The sequence below is a fragment of the Cryptosporidium andersoni genome (assembly GCF_001865355.1).
Source record: "Cryptosporidium andersoni isolate 30847 chromosome Unknown contig_25, whole genome shotgun sequence".
Lineage (NCBI taxonomy): Eukaryota > Apicomplexa > Conoidasida > Eucoccidiorida > Cryptosporidiidae > Cryptosporidium > Cryptosporidium andersoni.
In genome coordinates this window covers 246174-272543 of record NW_027122911.1, presented here as the reverse complement: position 1 = coordinate 272543, position 26370 = coordinate 246174, and the positions used below count along the sequence as shown (strand labels likewise).

General features: G+C 29.3%; 6 protein-coding genes across 6 annotated transcripts; 4 read left to right on the top strand and 2 right to left on the bottom strand.

Annotated features, from left to right (window-relative positions):
• Positions 1–212: 212 nt before the first annotated feature.
• Positions 213–2768, top strand: cand_019110 (AP2 domain-containing protein; the record flags this gene model as incomplete). The annotated part of the gene is made up of 1 exon (XM_067212144.1): positions 213–2768. One exon carries the CDS (start codon positions 213–215, stop codon positions 2766–2768), a length of 2556 nt encoding a protein of 851 aa, XP_067066441.1.
• Positions 2769–3116: 348 nt separating this feature from the next.
• On the top strand, positions 3117–7160 carry cand_019100 (uncharacterized protein; the record flags this gene model as incomplete). Its single annotated transcript, XM_067212143.1, has 1 exon — positions 3117–7160. The coding sequence occupies one exon, from the start codon at positions 3117–3119 to the stop codon at positions 7158–7160; it is 4044 nt and encodes a 1347-aa protein (XP_067066440.1).
• A 204-nt stretch (positions 7161–7364) lies between these two features.
• cand_019090 (uncharacterized protein) lies at positions 7365–10181 on the top strand (the record flags this gene model as incomplete). The annotated part of the gene is made up of 5 exons (XM_067212142.1): positions 7365–7664; positions 7744–7875; positions 7934–9067; positions 9164–9515; positions 9574–10181. The coding sequence occupies 5 exons, from the start codon at positions 7365–7367 to the stop codon at positions 10179–10181; spliced, it is 2526 nt and encodes an 841-aa protein (XP_067066439.1).
• Positions 10182–10740: 559 nt separating this feature from the next.
• On the bottom strand, positions 10741–14472 carry cand_019080 (uncharacterized protein; the record flags this gene model as incomplete). Its single annotated transcript, XM_067212141.1, has 1 exon — positions 10741–14472. One exon carries the CDS (start codon positions 14470–14472, stop codon positions 10741–10743), a length of 3732 nt encoding a protein of 1243 aa, XP_067066438.1.
• Positions 14473–16934: 2462 nt separating this feature from the next.
• cand_019070 (ABC transporter family protein) lies at positions 16935–19172 on the bottom strand (the record flags this gene model as incomplete). The annotated part of the gene is made up of 1 exon (XM_067212140.1): positions 16935–19172. The coding sequence occupies one exon, from the start codon at positions 19170–19172 to the stop codon at positions 16935–16937; it is 2238 nt and encodes a 745-aa protein (XP_067066437.1).
• Positions 19173–20111: 939 nt separating this feature from the next.
• cand_019060 (uncharacterized protein) lies at positions 20112–26366 on the top strand (the record flags this gene model as incomplete). The annotated part of the gene is made up of 1 exon (XM_067212139.1): positions 20112–26366. The coding sequence occupies one exon, from the start codon at positions 20112–20114 to the stop codon at positions 26364–26366; it is 6255 nt and encodes a 2084-aa protein (XP_067066436.1).
• Positions 26367–26370: the final 4 nt, after the last annotated feature.

Genomic DNA, 26370 nt, shown 5'->3' with positions numbered 1-26370 from the left:
TAGACGGCTAATTTTGTTTAGAGGAGGAGGAGGTAGAAGTTTCAATATAACATAACTTTTCGTGAAAAACATAAAGCTCTGTAACCCTATAGAGTTAATTTGGCTTTCATTTGGTTGAGGAGAGAATAGAAAGAAAAACACTACGATTCCCATACTTGTTTGAAGGATTTCTATTGTAGTAGTACCTTATATTTGGAAAATCTACTATAGAAATGTTGAACGATGAAGATACTAGCCAATCCCAAGTAATCCACCAGGAATCTGCATATATAAATGAATATACTACTGAGAAAGATGTAAATATGGACTCAAGTAAAATTAATTTATCTAATGGACAAGCTAAGGAGGATATTGAAATGTTGGGTAATAATGGAAATACGAGCAAATATATCAGTTTGGTTTGTGATGATATGGAAGATTTGGCATGTATTGACTTTTTCCTTCGTTATTTGTCATATTTATTTCCTTTGTGGGCAGAATATGGTGATAATCTGATGTTTCACATAATTCAGATTTATGGAGCTACAAGTAGTGATGAATATGAGCCCTATAGACGTATTATGGATCATCTTAATATTAGGAGGATTTATAGAGATTATAAAAGTGAGTTTTCTAGTTCTGATATCTCTCCAGTGAATGTGCAGGATTGTAGTATGAAGACTTGTATAGAAGCAATTACACAATTAGATTACTATAGAGAGTGGTTAGAGTATACTCTTTTACAACTTAGTGGGATTTTGAAGATACCTTCTGCAATTGATCCTCCTGACTGCTGTGATATACTTGAAAATGGAAAGTCGATACTTAGTCATTCTATTAAGGAATGGAAGCCTCTGGAACTTACAAACGTATCATTGCCATTGGCATATCAGACTTATGTTTCCGTTAGCACGGTGAATGATTCTGGTAAGAAGGTTCAAAATTCTAATTTGAAAAAGAAAGACTCTATTTTAAGTTCCAAAATTCCTTCAACTCCTTCAAAGAATGGGAATGAGGTTGGAGTTACATATGAAAAAAATAGAGATCGTTGGGTTGCAGTTTGGACAGAAAATGGGATTAGAAGAAGTCGTATTTTTAATGTTAAGCAATATGGTTATGAGACAGCGAGGGAATTAGCTATCCAACATAGAAGAGACCAGTTGGCTCAAATAAATGGCAAAAATAATTCTAGTGGCAATGTAAGTAGTAGAAGGAGTAAGAAGGTGACATCAATTGAGAATACTAGAAAATCCCCTTCTAATTATAATACTAGAAATTCTGGCTCTTTAAATAATACCCCATTAATAACGTCAAATACTCCCAACTTTAATGTATATCTGGATAGTGAGAGAGAATCTTGGATATGTAAAGATAATACTACCATGGAGGAAGTTGGAAGCTTTAGTATTCAAGAATTTGGATCAGAGCAAGCAGAATATTTGGCAAATGAAAAAGCAGGAATAACTTTAGAATTTTCACAAACTCCAATAAAAAGAAATAGTTTATCGTCTTATAATGAAGATCAAACACAGACAAAACGTACTTGCAGTTCTACCTTTAGAATTCGAACTAGCAGTAGTGTGTTGGCTGAAACTAGTGGTGGAATTAAATCTGATCCTAGAAAGCTGTTGAATCAGGATGAATCGATGATTATTCATGGTAAGAAGTACTTCTTCGGACCTATTGTAGAGGGAGTACGTTATGATAGGATCCAAAATAGATGGGTTACAGGGTACATTAGCTCAGATGGAAGAAAGAGATACAAGTACTTTAGCATTGGTGCCTATGGATTTGAAGGGTCTAGGCAACTTGCTATTGAATATAGAGAGAGTGTATTTGGATCTACTAAAGGAGTTCATGAGCTTATGGAGTATCTACAAACCGTAATTCAAGGCTTTCCAGCTTATGAAGATGGATCTCTGAAAGATTTTGATCAGCAAGATGTAGTTGTGCATCAAGGCCTACTGAAGGGATTTCCAGATAAATATTATTTGTGTATTCCTACAAAAGGCGATTTTCTAGTTACAACACCAGCAAATAAAGATGACCCTCAAGTACTTAAACTATTGAATGAAGCAAAGTTACAAGTTAATTCCAATGATATAGCAATTGAAGAAAATACTGATTCAAATTTTCAGGGTAATAATTTTACTTCAAGCACAACTTTAGATGATAATAAATCAAATCTAAATATTGATTATGATACTAACAATCGATATAATACTAAGATAAAACAGGAAGACACCTCATTCTTCTTAAATACAAATATTGATGAAACTTTAAGTTATAAAAAATCCAATATTAACAACTCTAGTTTGAAATCAAGTAGTAATATCGATAGTCTTACTAAATCCAGCAAAGATAAAGGACATATACAAGATAGTCAAGAACCTCAATTTTCATCTTCACCTGCACAATCAATTACAAGCAAGCGATCTCTTAATTCACCAACTACTGACTCATCTCCAGACTTCCAAATTTCAAATGTAGATAATTCTCTTTACATTGAAACGGAAGACAAAACAACCTCAAATAGTCGGAAAAGATTCTTTATTGGACCTCAGATTGCTGGAGTTTTTTATAATCCAGGAATTCACCGCTGGGTTTCACAATATGAAGTTGATGGTGTCAAATTATCAAAAAACTTTAGTGCTAAGAGTTATGGCTTTGAAAAATCAAGATATATGGCAATTAAATGGAGGACACAATATCATGGAGAACCTCCCGAGCTACCACTTCTTATTGAGTCACTAAGGCAACATGGTATTGAGTATCCACCTCTAAAATGATATTTAGATCTAGTTGCATGTTAGGCAAACTAGCTGTGAAACTACGTAAAATATTTATATGTAACGAAGTACGATGAGATTTTCGCTTTATTTAAACATGTCTATTCTTTATTATAGAATTTTTCGTTATCCGGAATTTCACTATTTCTACTTTCTTGAAGTCTCCATTAGTGGCTGTAGGGACATGACGCGGTTTATTTAGCGGGTTATGAGATCTTACTATATAAAGGGTAGTTACAAAGTAAAATAAAGTAAGACTAAATAACTTTACAAAGAAGTTACAGATAGATGGAAGATTTAACTTTAAGAATATATCAGGAATATACTAAAAGTGTGTTTTGAGTATTAATGAGTAATTTGTTTATATATTTAATTCAGATCTACATAATACTATTAAGGACTGAATTTATCCATGGTATATATAATTCCAATTTAGAACAATATGTACATAGTAGTTTTCAGCAGAATGAAGAAATTGGGCAAATATCTAATTTACTCGATAAAGATACTTTGAATGATTTTCTGGTAACTGATAAGGAAAGTGTAAAGATTAGCTCAGTATACCACTTACTTCCATCAGGTCCTACAGACTTATTATATTACTTTGAATCTGCTAGGGTATCACTTCAGGCATCTATAGAAGTTCCCTTAGCTTTAGGTTTGCATCGTCCTCAGAGTATAGAAGAACCTTTACCTCGAAGTGTAGCAGCAGCTTCTTCTCAGTTGTATTTAGAGGAAGAATTTTTTATAAGTAGATTTATTAGCTATTCTGTGAATATAATTGGATTTCCACTGTATAATACCTTTTTGGGGGCTTGTATATTTTATACATTCCGTAGTTTAAGAAACCAACTTGTTTTATCTTCATCTCTTCCTTCAATCTATAGTGTGGCATCTTTAACTGTTCAGCTTCCAGAAATAGAAAGTTCAGAATTTCTAATTGCATGTAAAAGCTATATGACAAATATTTCTAAAAGACCATCACGCTATGTACCCCCGAAATTTATCGATACATTATGTAAACAATTACCATTTTGTGTAAATGATGGTGAACTGCAGAATTCTGTAAGAATAATGAGAGAAACTTTAGCAGTAGATCTTGTAGATGTAGATTTGTTGGATACACCGACTAGATTAAATTTTATGAAGAAATTACAACGAAAATTCCATAGAAAGCCTTTAACTACATCTTATTTACGACTACTAAGGTTGACAGTTAAAATGGACTATATAATGAATTCTTTATACATAAATAAAGTTACTGAGGCCTATGATTTATCTAAAGAGTCTATATTTAAAGATTTAATGGAGATGTTTGATAAATCAACAGATACAGTTAATAAGAATACAAATATGTGTGAGGATGACCTAAAAAATTTTATTAACAAGCACAAATTATTTCCTAAATCCTTTACAAAAGAGAATTTAAGTATATTGGTTAATTCAATTTGTATATTTTCATTACAGGCAATCAATTCCATTTTAGTTCCTCTTCCTCCTACTCCTATATCACTTAAATATCTCATGTACCTTCATGAATATCTTGAGTTACCTCTTAAAATGATTGCTAAAGCTCAATGTACATTTTATTTATCTTCTTCCTATACTGGGATATATCCTTTGTTTCCTCAAGCTACACAATTAGCATTACTATTAGAATCACTTGGTACTGAGAATTCTATAGCTTTCGTTTCTCAGTGTAAGACTCTACTACCAAATTATATAAATTTGAGGAGTAATGTATTTAAGAACAAAATGGAAATGAATAGTGACACTTTAATAAAAGATTCTAGTGAACTGTGCAAGGCTATCTATATGTGTTTTACATCACTTTTCATAATATCTCCGTCAGATACAATGATTCTAATTCTTTCTTCAGTAGCTTCTCCTCAGAGTTTCTATTATAATCAGATTTTACCACGATATAAATTTATAGGAACTATGTTATCTTATAATGAAGAGTTTTCTGGATTAAATGATAAAAACTCCACTATAATTAGAGAAGTCCTGTCACCTACTGAAGTTTTGCAAGAGCTTATTAAAACTCACGATCCCAATTTAGTATTAAAATCTCAACTACTATACTCTTATTTATATCGCTTGGTTCTCCTTATAACTAACTCAGTAGATGTGAGTGAATATCAAAAAGATCAAATAAATATCTCAATACCATATAAGTATATATTAAATAATAACAATCCTATAAGTCTAATTTTCAAGCCCTCAGAGGTGATCGAGATAATAAAGAATAGTTTTACAGCCTCTGATTGTGCTTCTGCAATTGTTAAAGGGCGAACAGAATTTTCAACAGTATTTCCTACTCTTGCTACGTTTTGCTTTCATATTATGTTTGATTCTTATCCTATGGAATTTTCTAAAAAACCTTATTTACATAAATTGGCAATTTCAGCTGTAAACGACTTTGGATTTAGTTTAGATTTAGTAATAAGACTGCACTGTTATGTAGCAAGTTCTTTAATAATTATGGGAGTTCATCCAAATATTCAAATACTACTAGAATATGTAATTGATAACCCAAATGAAGATCTCAAAAAATTGTCGAATATTTCGGATTTAGAATCTAAAATTTTAATATATGGAGCTAGAAAAGAAATTGAGCTATGTAAACATAAAGTTCCTTTATATTCAGCATTTTTAAGTACTCTTGTTTGGGAACATTCCGATGTATATTGCAAGTATGTCTCACTTTGTTTAAATGACATTTATCATCTTAAATTACTAGATTTTTCCATTAGATCATATACAAGAGGATTAACTAGTGAAAAGTTTTGGAGATCAAATGTATTATCAGTTATACAGGCTGTAAAGGAGATTATATACAATAGCAGAGCCAAAATTATAAATCTTGAAGCGAACAAAGCGAAATATACTGAAACTTATATGGTTACTTTACAAGTTCTGAAATTTGTAAGACTAATCCAGAGATCTTCTTATAGTAAAGAAATGAGTATTAAAGATATTATAATTATTTTTAAATATATATACAGTGACTATGACACTCTCCCATGCATGTCAAGCTCAGCATTCACTGGAACACATTTCAAAGTTTTCAATAAAGATACGAGTTATATATCTGATAAAAATATCGAGGATAAATATGGAAATACACCAAAAGTGCAATATAAAACTAATATAGGACTTAGAAGTACTGGAAATTATGAGTTAATGTTGGAGAATGACTCCTGCTTAGTTAAAAAGTGCTATGAAATACTTTATAAATCCTATGAAGTTTATGGTGAATTATCAGATACAAGTATAAAAGGCATTTGTATATCTACCTTCGAATTTATTCACTTAAATCTCCCAGTCCCTCCAATTAATCGAAATGCTCTTTTTATTAATTATCTGGTTAATTATTTGTTTATTCCTATCAATTATATTCCACCTTTATTATGCAGTTTTAAGATATTTAATGCCATGGCTTCTTCAACTTATTTAATACCAGCTTTTGAACCGATAACTAATTTCGTTCTACATCTTATTGCTCTTAGGGGAGGGCTAATTTCACTAGATGATGAAAATTCGCTTGAACATTGCAGATTTTCTGCTCTAATTTCGGGAATTGTTGATACAAGTAATGATTCCATTTTTCCAAGTGATATCGTGGAAAATGAAGTATTATCGAATTGTCCAATTCAATTGAGAAAGTTGGATATGTTATGCAGAATAATTAATCAGCAATGCATAAATAAATCAGGATTAACTACTGCTATTAAAAATTACATTGAAAAGAAAACTAGATATAAATTTATATTTGAAAGCTCTATAAATTTTATACAAAGTAAGAAAAAAACTGATAGTTTTAGCAGTATAAGATATAAAATAGAAAAGATATTTGAATCTAAGATTACTAGAGGCCATAAAATAAATTATAAAGGAAACAGCTTACATATAATAGGAATAAGGATACTTGAAGGTATTAGGATTTATGGAATTCTTCATGATTCGTTTATAAAACTGGGCACACATGATAAATCTCAACTAATTTCTACATCAAGAACTAAAAGTACTGAGAATCAAAAATATCTTGAAGATGATATATCTAGAAAAACTAAAATAAATAGTGATTTAGTTGAAGATAATTTGTCAGGTTTATATTCAGGTAATAGTCCTTTTATAACAATGGAAAATTATGAGAGTACTTCAATAATCACGCTTGACACTGCTATTTTACTTGTTTATGAAATGAGTTTAAATATTAATCAGTTACTTGGAGATAATGAAGAAGTGCAAGTACCACTATGTAATAGGCATCCTTTGATTGTACCAGAATGTATAAAAGTCCTCAAAGAGAAACTACCTAGGTCATTTAGTAGTACTGAGATTGAGTCTATTTGTATAATTACTTTTGCTAGATTCAAACAATATTAGTAACAAAATTTATATTTTAGTTTTAAATCTAAAGATGATCTAAATATCACTTTTTTTTATAATTTAAGTTCTATTGCTTTAGTCAATATTTATGTGTGTTAAAGCTTTTTTTATAATCTGCAATGTGTGAGAATTGTGTGTCTTCTCATTCTAAAAATTATTTGAAAAATTATAAAGGGTTAATGAAGTATTAAGTGCTAAAATATGTTTAAAGTCAGGGATTCCTGGGTAATATCAACTATTTTAGTGTTTTTGTGCTGGCAGGATGTATGTACATTATGCTCAGGAATTTATAAAAATTTGGTACCTTCATCAGAATTTAATAACAAACGTATACAAGATTCAGACAATGATATTAAGGGATTTGAGGATGAAAATAATGAAAAAATTCTGTTTACACCACCTTTAAACGCGAAAGGTATCTTTATACATAAAAGTCCTGATCCTGTAGCTATTCAATATTCGCCTAGAGTAGCAAAAGGAGCAATATTCCAAGAAGGAGAAGTAAGTTGAGACTAGAGTTCAAATATATATATAAAGACATATTAATTGTTTTTGTGAATTTTTGTATAAATTAATGTAGATCTTAGGATTTTTGGAATTTCAAGGATCTATTAAACGCAGATGCGTTACCACACTTTTGGCACCTTGTATTATGTCTATTAATAATATTTTTGAGACCTCTGGGTCTATAGTCTCTGCACTTTATGAAGAGGTAAGTTAAGAATTTACACTTTTTCTATCTTCACAGAAATATATTGGAATTTTTATAGAGGACAGTTACTCCGAGGAATCTTATTTCCTTTAATTGTATAGAAGTTCATTCTGATACTTATTTAACAATTAGAGAGGTCTCAGAACATAATAAGAGTAAATCAAAGTTAATAGATGTAATTATGAAGTCTAGTTCTAATATTGTAGTAATATCAACAGCTAATATGGGAAACCTTCCTAAAGGTTCAGTTTTGATGTCTTTATGGTATGATCAGAATATCTACTTACTATTTGAGACATTGCAAGACTTCTATAATGTAAGAATATTAATAGATACAAAAGTAATCGGTGTTCCATTGATACCAGGAATACCCCTAATAAATTTTCAATATTATGTTGAGACTTTCAAGGAAGATATAAAAAAACAGTATACAGGTGTGGATTATTTAATAAATTCAGACAATTTTAGCATAAAATCAGATTTAAATGAATATAAAAATAACCTTAGAGAAACCAAAAATAAAGGAATAGTAAGTGTAACTAAGAATCAAGAAAGTATCAATGGATTATTGTCAGCCTTAACTAATGCAGCATGGGCATCATCTATATTTATTAGAATGAAGAAATATAAAGAGAAACTATATGAACTTAAGCAGTCCCCTAGGTTGAATGAAAAAGCAATATGGGTTATATACTCCCCTTGCAATGGAAAGATATTATTATCAAGAACATTTGGGAAGGTCATACCTAACGGAAGTACCTTAGCTATCTTACAGTGCGAAGAAATAGAATACCATAATGAAGATAAAAAAAATAGAAGAATTGTAATAAAGCGTAATTTAGATATCAAAACTCCTTTTTCACTTACTATAACAAAACTACATATAGACTTTATTATGTACTCCAAAGAGACTGAGAGTTATAGTTATATAAAAAAGGGAGATAAGATATTGACTGGAAATTTAGCTGGAGAATCAGAAAATATTTCTCCTTATATAATTTTTGGAGATGTGAAAATAATTACATCTCCTTGTAAAGGTAAATTGATAGCTTCTGCAAGTGTTGGAGAGTACATAGGTAATAATAATAGTTTAGTACAAGTTGAGTGTGAAGGTGGAGAGAGACGCGAAGAAATTGCAGAAACAAGTGCTCTAGTCTCGTTTGTATTTAAAGATGATGGAGCAGAAGTTAAGGTAAATTTTTTTTTTTGGACTCTAAATTCCCCATTATTCAGGAGTTTAGAGTCAAGTTTTTTAATTATTATAAATTGAGGAATTTATTTATTTTAGGATGGAGAAGCTTTATTAGTTCTTAGGCCAAAGTGGAAAATATTAAATTCTCCATGTAACGGAATAATAATTTATATTGAATCTCCTGGAGTAATTCAGATACAAACTAATATAGCTACTATTCAATGTAAAGATCAAGGTTTAGGGATTCAGTATATTCAGTCAAATAAACCACTTACAATACTAGCACATGTATTACCAAATCCATCGATGGTAGTAATGAATCAGCCACTAATTATTGTTGACTATACAGAATATCAATCCAATGAAGCAAAACAAAATGTTGAATTAAAAAACAAAATTATTAAGAAAATATCACCAAATAAGGAGTTTGCAATCGAATATTCAAAAAGTAAGTTGTAATATTGAAGATTCAATTTATATTATTAATCTTTTGTTTTATTTTGTAGTACCAGATGAAATTAATATACAAAAGGTTGTTTCTCCATGTAATGGGAAATTTCTACTACAAAAAGATCATGTATTAGGAAATGTTATTAAAAAACAGAAAACTTTAGCTAATGTGTTGTGTAAAAATGGGAGTAATATTGTATTTCAACCTTCAAAGGATATATTAATTCTTAAAATATTTCCACTAACGCACTCTACTAGTGGTAAAGATTCGATTGAGACAAAAGACCAAGAAATTAAAGTTAAAAGTCAGAAAGAAAAAAAGTACACTAATAGTTCTAGTATAGATTCTTCATTTGAAGATTTGATTATTGATATTAGTAGTGGAGACATAATTTTTGAAATTCTGTTTATTCATAACGTAAAATATTATATTACTATGGCTCCATGCAATGGATTTGGATATAGTCATAATTCAGTTGGAGATCTTATTTCTAAGGGGCAATATTTTGCAATCATACAGTGTAAAACTAAGGAGAACAAAAAGAAAAGTACTCAAAAATTTAAAAGTAAGAAAGATATTTATATAGCATCAAAATATTTGGAACATAAAAAGGAATTTGCAAAAGGTTCACCTCTATTTATTATGGTTGAGCCTCCAGAGTAAGAATATATGCAATAATTCCAGTTTATGATAAATCTCTTAAAATAAATTGTACTTAATTATAAGTAATAATTAGAAGTATTTAGAATAGACTATTCATATCTTTATATCCAAATATGGTGAAATACTTTTGGAGAAACTTGAATCAATATTTACAAACTAAAATGTAAAAATATCAATATGATAAAAAGTCCAAGTGTCTATAAGTAACTTGTATTAATAAAGAGCATGTATGAATTATATAAATTATTTATAAACTTTCAGTGAATAATAATTTCGAGGTTTTAATTAATCGTATGAACTCCAGTATATAATTTATTTGCTATATCAAAAAAACTAAAATAAAGTCAAAAGAATTAAATTTTCTAAGCTATATTTAGACAACTTCGTGTTGATTATTTTTATTTAGCTTTTTAAAAGTGTTAAAATAGACAGATTGGGCGTTATAGTAAGTTTTAGGTTTCCTTTTTTAAATCTATAAATATTAGTTCTACAGATGATTGAATTCGAGATTTTAGAATTAGAGATTTTATCCGTCTTTATAATATAAAAATCAATGATATTATTGACTAAGAAATATTGCTGGATTTCTTTGTTTTATCTTTTTACGTTTAAACAATTTTAACAATAAATTTGTAATACCACTTTTTTTATGTTTTTCAACAGTTAAATTAGGACATTCTTCACTAGAATTAGTATAGAATTTATTCTGGAGTATACTTTTAATCAAATCAAGAGATTTTATAAATTTTGATTTCAATGATTTACTTGATTCTATACCTTTTACTAAAGGAGTTAACTTATTTTTAAAAAGTTTCTCTAGTTGTGCTCTAAAAAGATTAATAAAATTCCTCTGACCAATTTTTTTCAACAATTTACCACGAACTGAATTTTCGTGGGAATTAAAGATTTGTTTTAATATTTCACATTGAGCCATTTTAAATGGTAAATTGTTCCCATGGTTATTTAGAATATTATCAAGATTTCTCATTACTTCGTCCTGTGAAAAAAAAATTAGATGATACAATAAAGAACGAACAGACTTTACATTATAGTAGTAATCCTTTGCCATTCTCAAGATATCATCTTTGAATCTTTTTTTTTTGCTTCTCCAGGATTTTTTTTTCACATATTTCTCAACTTTAGTCAATGCATCTTGTCCAAATTGCATTAAGTCCTTCATCTTAGCCTTCTCATTTTTTAGTTCCATTTGTATAAATTTCACTGTAGGTCCTTCAGGTAAATCAGATATTAATATTCCAAGATTATTAATCGTTATATTCTTTGCTTTATTTAAACACTCTTCAAGGTCCTTATTTAACAGTTTAGTATTTAACATATCTTTTTTTTTTTCAGTGTGCATCTTAGCTGTTGTAAATATTGCTTGTTTGTTATAATCAGATAACTTTATTGAAACCGGAGATGTTTTTTCATTTGGTGGAGAGTCAGTTGGAAGGAGTATTAATGGATTAAATTTTTCTTGTTCAACTTCAAAGCCACTACTTGATAACTTATTTTCTGGTCTTCTCCCAAATTCTTGATAAGTCGGATTTAATATTGATTCTACAGATTCGGAATTTTCTAAAACTTTAGAAGAACTTGGAAAAACTTCTATAGGAACTGTTGGAGAAGGGGAAGGAGTTGGAGAAGGGGAAGGAGTTGGAGAAGGTATAGGGTCAGTTAAAGTAGCAATATCTAATCCCTTTTGATAAGACTGTTTCTGTATAAAAGGAAGTATAGTAGATTTGTTTTTGGGTGTTGAATCTGAGGAAGAGGTCTGTACTGATCTTATAAGTGAATTAGCCTCAGAAATTGGCTCATCTGAAAATTTAGGGCTTTTAGTGTATTGTGATACCCAAGGAGATACGTTTTCCGATTTTGAAGGGGTAGAATCAGGAATTGATTTATATGAAACTCTAGGGCTTTCAACAGAATATTGTGATGTATGAGAATATACTTTTTGAGGCTTTGGAGTAGAAGAAAACTCTGAGGTTCCCTGACTTAAAAATTCTTCAGAAGATACTGGACTTGCAGTAATATGCAGTACTGGAGATTCTCGTGGGAAATTTTCAGATGAAAAAGTTGAAGATATGTCCTTTTTATTTAGAACATCAGAATTTAATATTTCAGATGCCTTTGTCTGTTCAATATTCTCAAATAGAGGTGAATTTCTATCTATATTTAATTCACTCTGTTCATATCTAACTCCAAATATATTGCCATCTGAAACTGATGATTGTGATTTGTTTGTTTTTTGAGTAATTTCTTGAAAGATCTGCCCTTGTTCTTGTGGTTTGTCTTTATGAGAACCATGAACTAAATTTTCCATAAATTTTGTGGATTTCATCTCTTCAATAAGTGCTTTTTTTGGTTCTTGAGTTTCTACTGTAGATCGTTTCCATTTATTGCCAGTAGCAAATTGTTTAGATAAATTACTTCTATATTCGCCTCTTTTCTTTTCTAAGAATTCTTCCAATAATGACTTTCCAGAAATCCCCATAATTGACTTCATTTCTTCAAGTTTACTTCTGTATAGAAAAGGATTTTGAGCTTTCTGATTTTCTAAATTTTCATAAAAAGCAGCCTCTTCTTCTTGACTTGGAAATGCTTTCTCATCACGAAAATAATAAGGTTTATTTATAATAGTTGGTGGACTTGCTCTTCCAGTTAGTGGTCTGGGGTTTATAGAAGATTTACCATCTTTGTCCATCTGTCTAACTAAGGTCTCAATCAAAGGGGCCAATTTTGGGCTTACTTTCCCTACAGCACCTGCAGTCTTTATATATGGATTTATAACAATATTATCTTTAACTTCAGATGGTTCAATTACCTCTTCTGGAGGAGAAGGAGGTTGAATACTCATGGATTCTTCAAAATAAGTCGTTTCAGTATTAATTTCAGGTTTTGTTTCTATTGTTGAATTTTCTATTAATTCTGGGGTTATATAATTATCAATTTGAGATGTATCTTCAGAAAAATTGGATACTTCAATACTTTCAACGGATTTTTGAGATCTTATATCAGATGGGACTTCTGCAAACATACTTGTAGACGAATCAGATATTTTATTATGATATTTTTCATCAGATTTATTACTATATTGTGATAAAGACTGAGTTATATCAGCTGTTGATTCAGATTGAAGAATAGTTTTACTTTCAGGTGACATTTTCATATTACTTGGAAGCTTGTTATATATATTAGACGATTCTTTACGATTTTCTGATTGATTAGCCACTTCACTTGGTGGAGATATAAATAATGTTAAGGAAGATTCAGGTGATAGGGTTTCATTACTTAAACTAGAGTGTTCAGATTCACTAAATGTTAATGGAGTTAACTCAGAAAGTGATATTGTTGATGTTCTAAGCTCAGGAAGTGAAACTTCTTCAACTTCATTGAATATACGTTCATCTAAAGACTTTTCTGATTTATTTCCTTGTTCCTTTAGCTCATCTGAAGGTTTTTCAGAGTTATTTGAAGGTAAATAATCACTTTCTTTTGAAGAACCAGTCATTTCAAACAATGTGGTTTGTGGTACTTGTTTAAACCCAAAATTTTTTTCTTCAGATAATAATCTAGATTTATTTACATCTACAACTAAATCTTTAGTTTTTTTTGAATTTAATTCAAGTGACTTTGATGCCATGAGTGGTGAGTTATTTGTATTTTCAACCGAAGAAGTCACTCTAATAGGCCTGTTATATTTATCTTCAAGAGAACCAGAAAATTCTATTAATTCTGATTTATTAATATCTAATGTTTTATTTTCCCCTAAACTTTTCTTATTATATGTTGTATCTACATATATACTATCTGTACCTGATACTGTGGGACTGGAATCCTTTGATACTTCACTAGATTCACCTATCATTAAAGAAGCACCTTCTGGTAACACTTCTCTAGATAATGGCACATCTTTCTCTATATTTATAGAATTCTCCTCGACTAAATTTGATAAATTTCTTGCAGATTCACTCACATCTTCAAATTTTGAGCTTGTTTCAGATATACTTGCATCTTCTGAGGGTTTAAATAATAATGAACCTTTCTTTTCTTTAGTAAACATATCTAAATTTGCTAATGATACCTCTGTTTCTAATTTACTTCCTGAATATTCCATATCACTTCGATCACTAAATTCTTCAAATCGGTCAGAGCGATCAACTTTTTCTATTTCTTCAGGATCATCAGCTCTGCTAGATTCTTCTAAGGTAACACTACATAATGCTTTATATATATAGATATGCAAAAAAAGAATCCAAACTATGAGCCACTTTTTTTGGGGATTCATTTTTTCTTTTGATGATTAATCTCATTTCAGAAATTTGTGAAATCTTGGCTGTTAGTCTTCTCAAGCTGGATCTTTTTACTGAGACCCGCCACCTGACTATGATGTACTATCTAAAACAAATATAGTCTGATTTATCTTTCTTTAATGAAATATAAACATCTATTTAAAAATATAAATAATATCAATTATAAAGTAAATAATTTAAAAATAAGTTTCCAGGCCCTTTTCTTTTTCTCTTTGAATAATAAGGGACCTGGATCTAATTTAATAATATCACTATTATCAAATTACGATTCGAGATACAAATAAATCTAAAATATATAATATCTTAAATTAAGGTTAACAAACAAATTTTTTTATAAACATTAAAGTATTACTTTGGACTTTATGAGGATTAACGTAAATAATAAGTATTGAATAGTTTTCTTTAAAAACTGTCAAATAATTTACCGCCTAAATAGCACACAATTGCGCCATATGTTAATTTATAGATGAGTTTACTTAGTAGCTTGGAATGTATATATAAAGAGATACTAGTTTCCTAATACAATAAAAAAAGTGAAATGTTCAAAAGAGAATGTCTCAGGTACATGTATATTATATATAGATATTTAATTTTAACAAATAGGTTCTATGTTATATGAAGTGTACTCATTTTTTCTAAAAATTCACCTATTATACAATAAATCCTGTAAATAATGAATATTTAATTAGTAATAATATTATAAACTTATACAAATTGACTATTATTTACCCTTAGACTTCAAAAATATATCAATTACTATATAAATCTTAAAGTTAATAATTCTATATATATATTAAGATCCTATTTCAGCTAACAATCCCATAAAGAACTATCTAACTAGAAAATATAAAATCTTACTTCCAAATTCTAATTCTAAAATCAATAATCTTAACATAATCTTTAGTTTTTATGTTAATTATATAAGATGAGATCAGGACTGAATAAAATATAAAAAGACAAAAACATCTATTCTTATCTAAAAAAATATTATAATACATATTATTAGCTTATAAAAAGAACTTTATATATATGTTAAATGATGATCATTATAGAATATTTTATTTTCTATAATAAGACTAATCTTAAATTATTTATATATAAGCTTTATATACAGCAAGTTAATAATATAGTTTTTTCTTTTTTATTAGGATTAGTCATTCTATATATTAAAGTATCATTTTCTTTTTTTTTTTTTTAATAAACAATAATATTTATTAAAATATCATTAATATTACTAGGTATTAATTAAATAAAAATAATTTATTTTTGAAAAAATAATAATTATTATGATTATTACTTTAAATTATATGAATATATTTTAAATAAGAATAAATAAAAAACTTTAATAGATGTGTAATGATAATATGTGACATTTAACATTACATTTACCAATTTTATCATCTAAGGGAAATATAATATTATTTAATGTATAGATTATAATAAATTTTTATTTAGACAATAAATAAAATTTGACTTTCAATATTAAATTTTAGTTACTCTATTTTTTAAACTTTCAACTTGGAAATACTTTGAAAATGTTTGTAATCATAGTAAATGAATAGAATATATTATAATTATAGAAATAATAAGTTAAGTAATAATTTATATAAATTACAGTATTAAAAAAGTTGAAATAATCTTTATTTTACATTTATCACTTATCTTAAATCATTTAATATTAATAATAGATAATCTAATACCATATATATGTTATAAATTTACTTATTTTTAGTTATTAATATTTATAAATAAATAGTATAGAGAAATTAAAACTTCATCAAAATTAGATTAGGTTTTAAAAATATTCTTGTAATCATCTAACACTATCAAAAATTTTGAAATATATAACAAAATTTTTTTTAATATATACGATGGATTTTTCAATTATATAAAATATTTCATTATATTTAGTATTAAACAAAATAACTTTAAAAGATTGAAATTTCCTTTATTAAAGTTATACAATGACAATATAAATTAATGTTACATATCCAGGTATATTGTTAAGAGTAAACAACAAATTTAGTAAAATTGACTATTAGTAATGATCAGTAATATAAAAAAAAAAAAAATTATAAATAGTTTGAAAAATAGGTTAAGTTGTAGCTAATAGAAACGATTATAATATAAACAGATATATAATCTATATATTTAAGAATAAAATTTATAGATAAATTATAATACACAATAAAAAAATATAAGTTTTTATGATAGGAAAGGATTTACTATTGTATAGGATAACGACTTATAGACCTATACAAGTTAAGAGACTTGACTTGTATATAAAAAAGTTAACTACAAGTCTTAGTAGTAAATAATCTTATGTAAGAATTGCTATATTATAAAAAAATGGGAAATAATCATGTATATATAAAATATTATAAATATTTAATTTATTTATAATATATAATTTCTCTTTTTATATTAATTCTAAAATTTATATGTTTGATTTAATTATTCTCTTTTTATACAAATTAAAGTCACCACCTTTAAATTCTGTTAATGTTTTCTTATAATGATCAATATGCCATATTGAATCAGCAACACAGGATATTAAGTGAGAATCATGACTAACTATAATAACGCCACCATTAAAAGAATTTAATGCCAAAATAAGAGCTTGAATAGCATCCAAATCTAGGTGATTAGTTGGTTCATCAAGAATAAGTATATGAGGGTTAAGATAAGCCATTATAGCAATTGCAACACGACTTTTTTGACCACCAGATAAAATATATAAAGGTTCTAAAGCTAACATACCACTAATACCAAATTGTGCAAGGAAATTCCTTGCGTCTTCATCACTAATATTAGAATGAGGATATTTTGTTTGTAATTGTTGAACCGAATTTAATGTTAAATCTAAAGATTCAATATGATGTTGAGCAAAATAACCAATCCTAACTTTTGGATCACGTTTTATTATGCCAGTAGTTGGAGTTAGTAATCCCATAATTAAACGTAGAATAGTAGTTTTACCACTACCATTGCCACCACATATTGCTATTCTAGAGTTATTATGTATATTCATATTGAAATTTTCGACAATAGGTTTATTTACAAAATTTGAGACTTCATCTTTCTTATTTTTGTATACAAATCCTACATCTATACATTCTATTAATGAAATAATATCACATTTATTATCACTTTTTGAGGAAATATTATTATCATATGATGAATCCATTGAATTAAAATTGAAGACAACATTTGGATCACTTTGTATTTCATCTAACATTGGTAACTTTTCAAGTAATTTGATACGGCTTTGAACTTGGTTAGCTCTACTAGCATTACATCTAAATCTGTCTATAAAGCGTTGTATACGTTCCTTTTCTGTTACTTGTTGCTCTATTTGTTTCATCCTTAATTTTAATTCATTACTACGGGTTCTTTCAAATGTATCATAATTACCCTTATAATATTTTAAATTATTATCTGAAAAGTGAATAATATCCGTACATACTTGATTTAAAAAGTCTCTAGAGTGGCTTACAATTATACAAGTTTTATCCCAATCTTTAAGAAATTTTTCCAACCATGTTACTGCTAATATATCCAAATGATTTGTAGGTTCATCTAATAATAGAATATCTGGATTGGCATATATAGCTCTTGCTAAAGCAACTCTCATCCTCCAACCTCCAGACAATTTTGAAATTGGCTGTTTTTGCATCTCCTGTGTAAAACCTAATCCAACTAAAATTACAGAAGCCTTATTTTCTGCTTTGTAGGCATCAATTTCTGTTAATCTATTATATATCCAAGTTAACCTATCATTTTCCGGATTATTATCTTGATTATCTTTTAAGTTCTTTTGGTTTAATGATGTTAATAGTTCTTTTTCTTCTTTTAATAAAGAAGATCTTTCTACATCAATGCTTAGGACACATTCTATTACATTCTCATTTTCTTTAAAGTGTAACTCTTGTTCAACACATGTTATTGATACATCTATTGGGATATTTGGTATTTCCCTTCGAACTATATAAGTTAATAATGTAGATTTTCCAATACCATTGCGCCCAATTAATCCATATTTATGTTTTAGACTAAGTTTTAAGGATGCATCATTTAACAATGATCTACCTGCTATAAATATTGTAATGTTTGGAATATTTATATCTGTCACTTTTTGGCGATCTCTATTAATAGGGTGATGGCATACTGGTACTGGGATTTCTAACTTTTGTTTTTCCCATTGCTTCAATAACCTTAATTGTTTCTCTTTTTGCTTCGCAGCTGCTTTTTGTAGTTTTATACTTTCAGTTATTGGAATATTCGTATTGAAATTTCCACTTCTGATTTTCTCTACACCAAGTAAGGGATCATATAGTAAATGTTGATTACTATCACAATGAGTACTATCAATTTTAATTGGTTCTACAAGTTTAAATATATCATCATCTTTATTATCTAAATCGTCTTGGTTCAAATCTAACATTTCGAAGAGTTTGTCAATAATCTCTTTAGTATTCTCAATATCACCATAATTAAATAGATACAATGATATCATATCCTCCAAATTTTGCCATGATAATTTACCTTTAGTAGATTGAATTTCAGAGTACACTATATTTGCTATGTAATTAATCACCAGATTATCTTCTATTCTTGTCCCACACACATCAGTAATATATTGGGTAATAGTCTCAACTTTTGGAAGCTCTGACATATTTAGCTTATATAAATTGAGTAATTCTGACTATATCTAGTTCTAGATTATAGAGTAATTTTAGATATTAATACAGAATTTGATAGTTTGGCTTTGTCTACTCTGCATCTATTGAATTTTTAACTTAAAGCGCCAATAATAGGCACAATTGTAAATTGATAGTATGATGGCGGTATATTAGTGTAGCTTCTCTAGAGCCTATGTTTTATAAAGAATAATTATAATTTTACTGAGTAGCAAAACTATAGATAATTTTTACTTAGATATAATATAACTTGAATTTTTTGGTTTAATATTTGACTAATAGTACATGAATATTATTTCATATAAATAAAAGAAAAATAACTGCACACAAATACACACACTACTTGAAATTATATTAAATTTTTGTATAGGAAGGAGGTAATAATATAGGGTGACATTAAAAATAATTTAACATTATTTAATGAAGAGAAATAATATGGCTAGTATGATGGAGGAATTTAATGTATATCATCTTTTCATTAGAAAAATTTGGTATCTTTTGTAATACCGGCACTAACAGGCGGTAACATGAATATCAATATTTGTCCGCTATTGCCAGTATATAATGGGTACCGAATTGTCACTATTTAAATTACAAATGGCTAGTGTAATATCAACAAATACTTTTGAGCGCATTCAATAGATAATATTGATATTTGGAATTAGTAATATATTTATCAATTTATAAGGCGCAAAAAGTAATAAATTTGTGTAAGTAGCTTGACAAGACAAACTTAATATCCCTTTGTACTGTACTACCCTTGTAACTGAAATAAGAGGGGATAATTAAATAACTAGAGGAAGGTACTTATATATTAGTGATTGTTATGAACAGATTTGAGATAGCTCAGAGAGTGAGTAACATTTTGTGGTTTTTGCTCTGATTGTTTTTGCAATTAGGTAATGTCTTAGGAAATGGGGGGTAAATATAAAGAGATCGAAGATAAGAATGTATCTCCTAACACTGTAGAAGAGATATATAAGGATCTGCATGATAATGATACCTTAGAACCACTTGTTACTGATTTACAGGAAGAGACTACCCAGGAGCATACAACTTTAAATAAAGAACAAAATTTAGAGGGAAGAGAGAAAGATACTGAAACTTTAGAAATGGCTGATAAATTTGATTTAACAAGGAGTGAAGAGGGGAAACCTAAAAGGAAAAAACGAAGGTATAGTAAACAAAGTATAAATGGAGGCTCTTTACGGGGTTTACAACATACCACAGGATTTAGGTCAGCATCTGATGAATCTGAATTATCTGCTGATTCAAGTGAAGGTGAACAGGATTTAGATAGTCCAAATATTCAGGATAAATGGCAGAAAAATAAAAGAAAATTGCAAAGGAAGTCCGAAAGACATCTATATATCCAAGACGAAGCAGAAGAAGATGAAGAACTAAATGATGAATCTGGTGTATATGATAACTCTTCATCTGAAGATGATAATGAAGATGGATATGATGAACTGAAGGATTTTATAGTTGATGAGATAGATGAGGAAATAGAAGAACCTATTTATAATAGAAAGCCTATAGAGGGTGAGGAGCAAGAAGTACCAGGTGAAGAGGAAAGTGAGAGTTTAGACGATGATGATGATGAAATTTTGCAGGGAGGGCTTGAAGAAGATGATTTAGACTTAATTGAAGAGAATACGGGGATAAAATTGAAGGCAGATGGAGTCAAACATCGTTTAAAGAAACTGTCAGAAACTGTGAACTCTGAAAATAATTTGATAATAGGAAAAAATATAAATGATTTAGAACAACAACTATTTAATGAAGATGAGGATTATGATGGTTTTGAAAAGGATGAGCAACATGTAAGCTCGAAGCAATCTACATATGACTCCAGAGTCAATATATATGATGGTGATGATGAATATGATGAGTATGATGAAGACTCCTGGATGGTGGATGACAGCGGAGGACGAGTTAATATATCTCAGGATGATTCTTATAATCTGATACAGTCTGTATTTGGTGATTACCAGACAGTACTAAATATTTTAATGAATAAAGTTGTGTATGACAATTCATCGTCTAATTATAACAATACGAAACAGAGAGCGAGGTTAGAGACAATTAGAGAAGATTTGATAGATACAAAAGAAGATGCCTTAGAAGAAGAGGGTGAAATAGAGACAATTCAGGATCAAATGAAGAAGACAGTTTTAGATAGTTTGCAAGAGACTGTTGAACCTGGGGAATTACAAAGCCGAACTTTGACTGAATTTGATAGTGAAATTAAACTAGTTGATATTCCAGAACGTCTGTATTTATTGTACCACTATCGTTGGAAATCTATGAATGATAAGAGAGTTGAAAAAGATGAATTACTAGAAGAATCTCAATGGATAGCAAACAAATTTGTGAAGATATATCGTGATATATTTAAGGAAGATATAATTAGAAGGAATTACAGCTTAATATTTAAAACATCCTTCCCTTATCATGTTGGAAGTGTTGTACAGAATGTAGCTAGTGCTATTTACAAAGTACTAGATTGGCTGTTAAATGATCGTTTAGATCTCCCATTTATTTACCAACATAGAATCCATTTGGTTCAACCTCCACTAAATGAATTTTTTATTGGGAAGATTATTTTATATGATTCTATATATTACAAAATTAAGACATCAATGAATTCATTACATCTTAATCTTTTAAGCTATCAAGACATCCTTAGTAATAAGAATAAGCAAGGTAATGTAACTGTACGTGATGGTAATAGCGAGGATCAGATATCCAATAACCTAGATGACACTTCAACACTTGATTTATCTTTATTTAATGATATTCTATCTATATGTAGAAATTTTGACTCATTTAAGGATGTGGATAAGATTCGTAATTATATAATCTACCATCTCGATACTCCTAGATGGAGGAGATCAGTTGGGTTGGATCTAAATAAATCACCTGAAGGTGAGTTATTTTCAGGTTCAAACAAAAAGAGACGAAACTTCACAATGGAACTCTTTCAACAAATAGAGAATGATAAGATATATGAATACTGGGGTCAATATATCGTATCTCCTCAAATACTGTCGATTTACATGAAAAGTTTTGTGGCTCCTCAATTTCGTTGTTCAGTACCTACAGGAATAGCTTCAAATGTAACTCTCCTTCCACCAGATGGTCCTACTATTGAAAATACAAAGTCAGCTTTATACAAATGGTTTGATAAATTCACAAATTCTAAAAGTCCTTATTTTATTACTAGTGAGAAAATGATAGAATCTCTAATTATATACGAAGCTAAGAGATTAGCAACTTACCCCTTAATTAGAACAAAAATTAAGGAATTTTTCTTGGCAAATATATGTGTAACAACTGTGACAACAGTGAAGGGTGAAAAGACTTTGAGTCCTTCAAATCCTAGTTGGATTGCTAAAAGGCTATATAGGCACCCAATTAATGCACTATTGACAGGAACTTACTTACCAGTTGGTGATAGAGGGTCTGGATCCTCTAAGCTTTTAGATGGATGTTTAGCATCTGAAATTTTTGAATTGGAGCGACTAGGGCTTATTGATATTGTTATTCATCCATTATGCATAGATGATAAGGCCCCATGGAGAGGAGAGGATGGTGAGGACAAGATGAAGGAGAGATTTATGCATGAAGTCCCACTTCTTTCTGGTGAAAATTATTTAATTCAAAGCAACTCGTCAAAGACACCTCTCCCAAGTCCAATATTAAGTAGGTTTGAACAGGAATTTTGTTCTTTTAGAAGCAGTGATAATATAGATAATAGGATAATTGGAACCTTATTAGATGAGCTGAAGTATGGTTTTGTAAGTATTTCAGGGAGTATTTGGAGCAGATTGATTCAGATTCCTATATTGCATCGTTTAGTAGAAAAGGAGCTTTTCCCAGTATTTAGACAACATACAATAGAACTCTTGAAGAGTAGAGCTGATGAGTATATTGCTGAACTATGTTACCATAACTTATCAAAGAGACTGAACTTTATAGCTCCAAGGCGTCCTGTAACAATAAATAATCCTAAGAAGCAAGGAAATCATAATGATGACAATGATGACAATGATGACAATGGTGATGATGATGATGATGACAATGATGATGATGATAATGATTATAATGATGATGATGATGATGGTAATAAATACGATCACAGTGAACTTTCTAAAGTATCAAGAATTCGTAGAAAATATAGATTACATGAAAATACTATTCCTGATACATGGGGTTTAGAAGTTATTTCCTGTGTTATAGATAAAGCTAAGAACGGTTACCGAACTTATATTGTGGTTCTAGATATACATGGTGAGATGAGAGATTACCTAATTTTAAATTTCCTATTCTCTATACAAGGTCCTGGGAAAAGTGCATCTAGTTTACTTAATAATAGAAATTTTGAGGTAGGTGCGGACTCACAAAGACGTGAAGAAGAAATAAAGAATCTGGTTGAGTTTACAAAGATATATTACCCACACTATATAGGTATTGGATTATCTGATAAGAGAGCTTTGGAGTTGAGCAATATTTGGAATAATGAGATATTAACCAAAATAAGTAGATATAAGAAACGGAGTCACGTTCCACAGGTTTTGATGATATCTATGGATGTCCCTAGAGCCTTAGCTAGAAATACTAAAGGCATTAAATCTGAATCAGGATCTGGAAATAAGAATAAAGATGAATACCCAACAGCTTTACTGATGGCTATATCAGTAGGAAGGTTAATTCAAAATCCACTTGCAGAGCAGTTACAACTTTGGGACGACTCATGCAATGAAGTTGAACATGAATTAGCTAGCACATCTGAATTAAAAGGTACTTCTACCTCTATGGTGAACACAGGTGGGCTACAAAGTAGATTTAATAATACTTTGAGCTTGAGGTTACATCGTTTCCAAAATAAAGTGGACATAAAACTACTACAATTTCACTTATTGTTGGCAATAAGGTTGGCTGTAGCAAATATAGGTGTCCAAATTAATCGTATTAAAGGTCACGATCATCTACAGTCACCTTTGAAATTCGTAGGTGGCTTTGGGATTAGGAAAGCCAGGATTTTAATTCATTATCTAGATTCAAATTCAAGTAGTATTACAAACAGGATGCAACTTCAGCTAAATGATGAAGATGAGACTTTTGACAGTAGAAACACAAAGCTATTAGATGAATATGATAATGAATACCTGGATAGATCTTGCAGATCAGTTGGTTGTCTATCTCGCAATGTACTATTCAATTCTCTAACATTTCTAAGAATAGATGACCACGACTATGGATTTAGTGCATTAAGAAATTCTTCTGATTCAAATTTAGAACGTAAATTAAATAATAAATCAAGAATTTCTATAAAAGGTTATGAAGATCGAAACTTGCAAAATATGAATATCTTCGATATAAGTAGATTGCATGAATTAGAAGATAAGGAATTAGTGAAGACAATTTTAGGCAACATTCAGGATCAAAATGATTCTAAAACAAGAAATGCAAAGGCTAGCTTAAGCAACCACTTATTATCTTGGGATTGGATTAGAGAGAGAAACTCGAAACTAGAAGTTTTAGATATGGAGGCATATGCAAAGTTGATGTATGAAAATCAAGATAAACCTAGGCTATTACCTTATCTAAATAAAATTCAGAAAGAGCTACAGAGACCATATGATATTACCTTGTATACACGTGAGTTTAGAGGAGTTGAGAAGTACAGGCAACATAGAGAAATTATGAATATTTCAGATGAGGACTTATATGTTGGGTGTGAGATTAGCTGTAGAGTTACAGGTATATTGCATAAGGGTACAGGCTCACGCTTCAATCCATATAAATGTCCAGTAATGTTTTGGCATGATCAGTACAACTTAAAAATTGTCGTTGAAGACTTTGATATGTTTTGGAATGAAATATTGGATGAGAATCCAAGTATAAAATCAGCAACTTTAGAATCTTTGTTTGTAATAAATAGCCCCATTTTAGGAATCGTCTCAAATTTAGATCAAAATCAGCACTGTATATATGTAGTTCTGTCTCAGAAGAAAATTTGTGATATTTTGAATTATTCATTGGATCAATTATGGAGAAGTCAGCAATATTATCAGGATAATGTAAAACATACTCAAAATTCATCAAGTTCGGTATTCTCCCAGGATTCATGTTCATCTTTATTATGGTCAGATATTCGTCATTTTGCTTTCATATTATTTAAGAAAAATTATAATCTCATTTTTAATAACTATTCTAGAAATGTAAGGAACTCTAAATCTGTTATTTATAAAGGAGATACTCTGGATATATATGGAAGTTCTAAACTGAACACTTCCTCACATGCAATACATAGAACTATTCATCATCCAAATTATCGAAGTTGGAGTCACGAGAGAATTATTGAGTATTTAGAAAATGAATCTATTGTAATGGGAGAAACTATCATAAGACCTTCTAATACAGCAGTTGATAAATTGAACATGTATATAAAAGTTAGTGACAAACCATTTATGTGCAAGATTACTACTATTGAGGAGTATGACCAAAGACTTCCAGGGGAATTGGGGAGGAAACTTAAAATTGATAATACTGATTATAATGATATAGATCAGATTTTGATACAATATGTTCATCCACTGAAAATACACTTAAATGATGTATATAACCACTCTAAGTATAGGAGAAACATGGAATATCAGAATATGGTAACAGAGTTACTTTTAGAATCTACTCGCAGCGGAAATTCAATCGTTTGGGGTATAGTGATGGATAAACAAATTCCTTGTAGATTTCATTTGGTATCAGTACCTCCAAATAATAGAGTAGGGCCTAGTGGAGCTAGAATACACTTTGAAGACGGGATCTACGTTAACAACAAGGGTTTTCAGTTATGGAGGAAGACAGAAAGTACTTTAAGGAAGCTTTTAAATTGGTGGAAGACTGATGGATTTTTTAAAAGAAATTTTTATTTGGAAGATTATAAAAAATATAAACAGTTAATGGTAAGGCAGAAACAAACCAATGAGGAATCAGTACCACATTCTTATCAATACAGAACAAGTTATAATGGAAATAACATACAATCTTCTGAGAAATATCACCACATTTCTGATAGGGATAATAGACCTATTGGAAGAAGTAGCTATAGTGAAAGAAGTAGTGGTTTTGGTGATCGTGGATATAGATATACTGCAGGCAAATGATGTT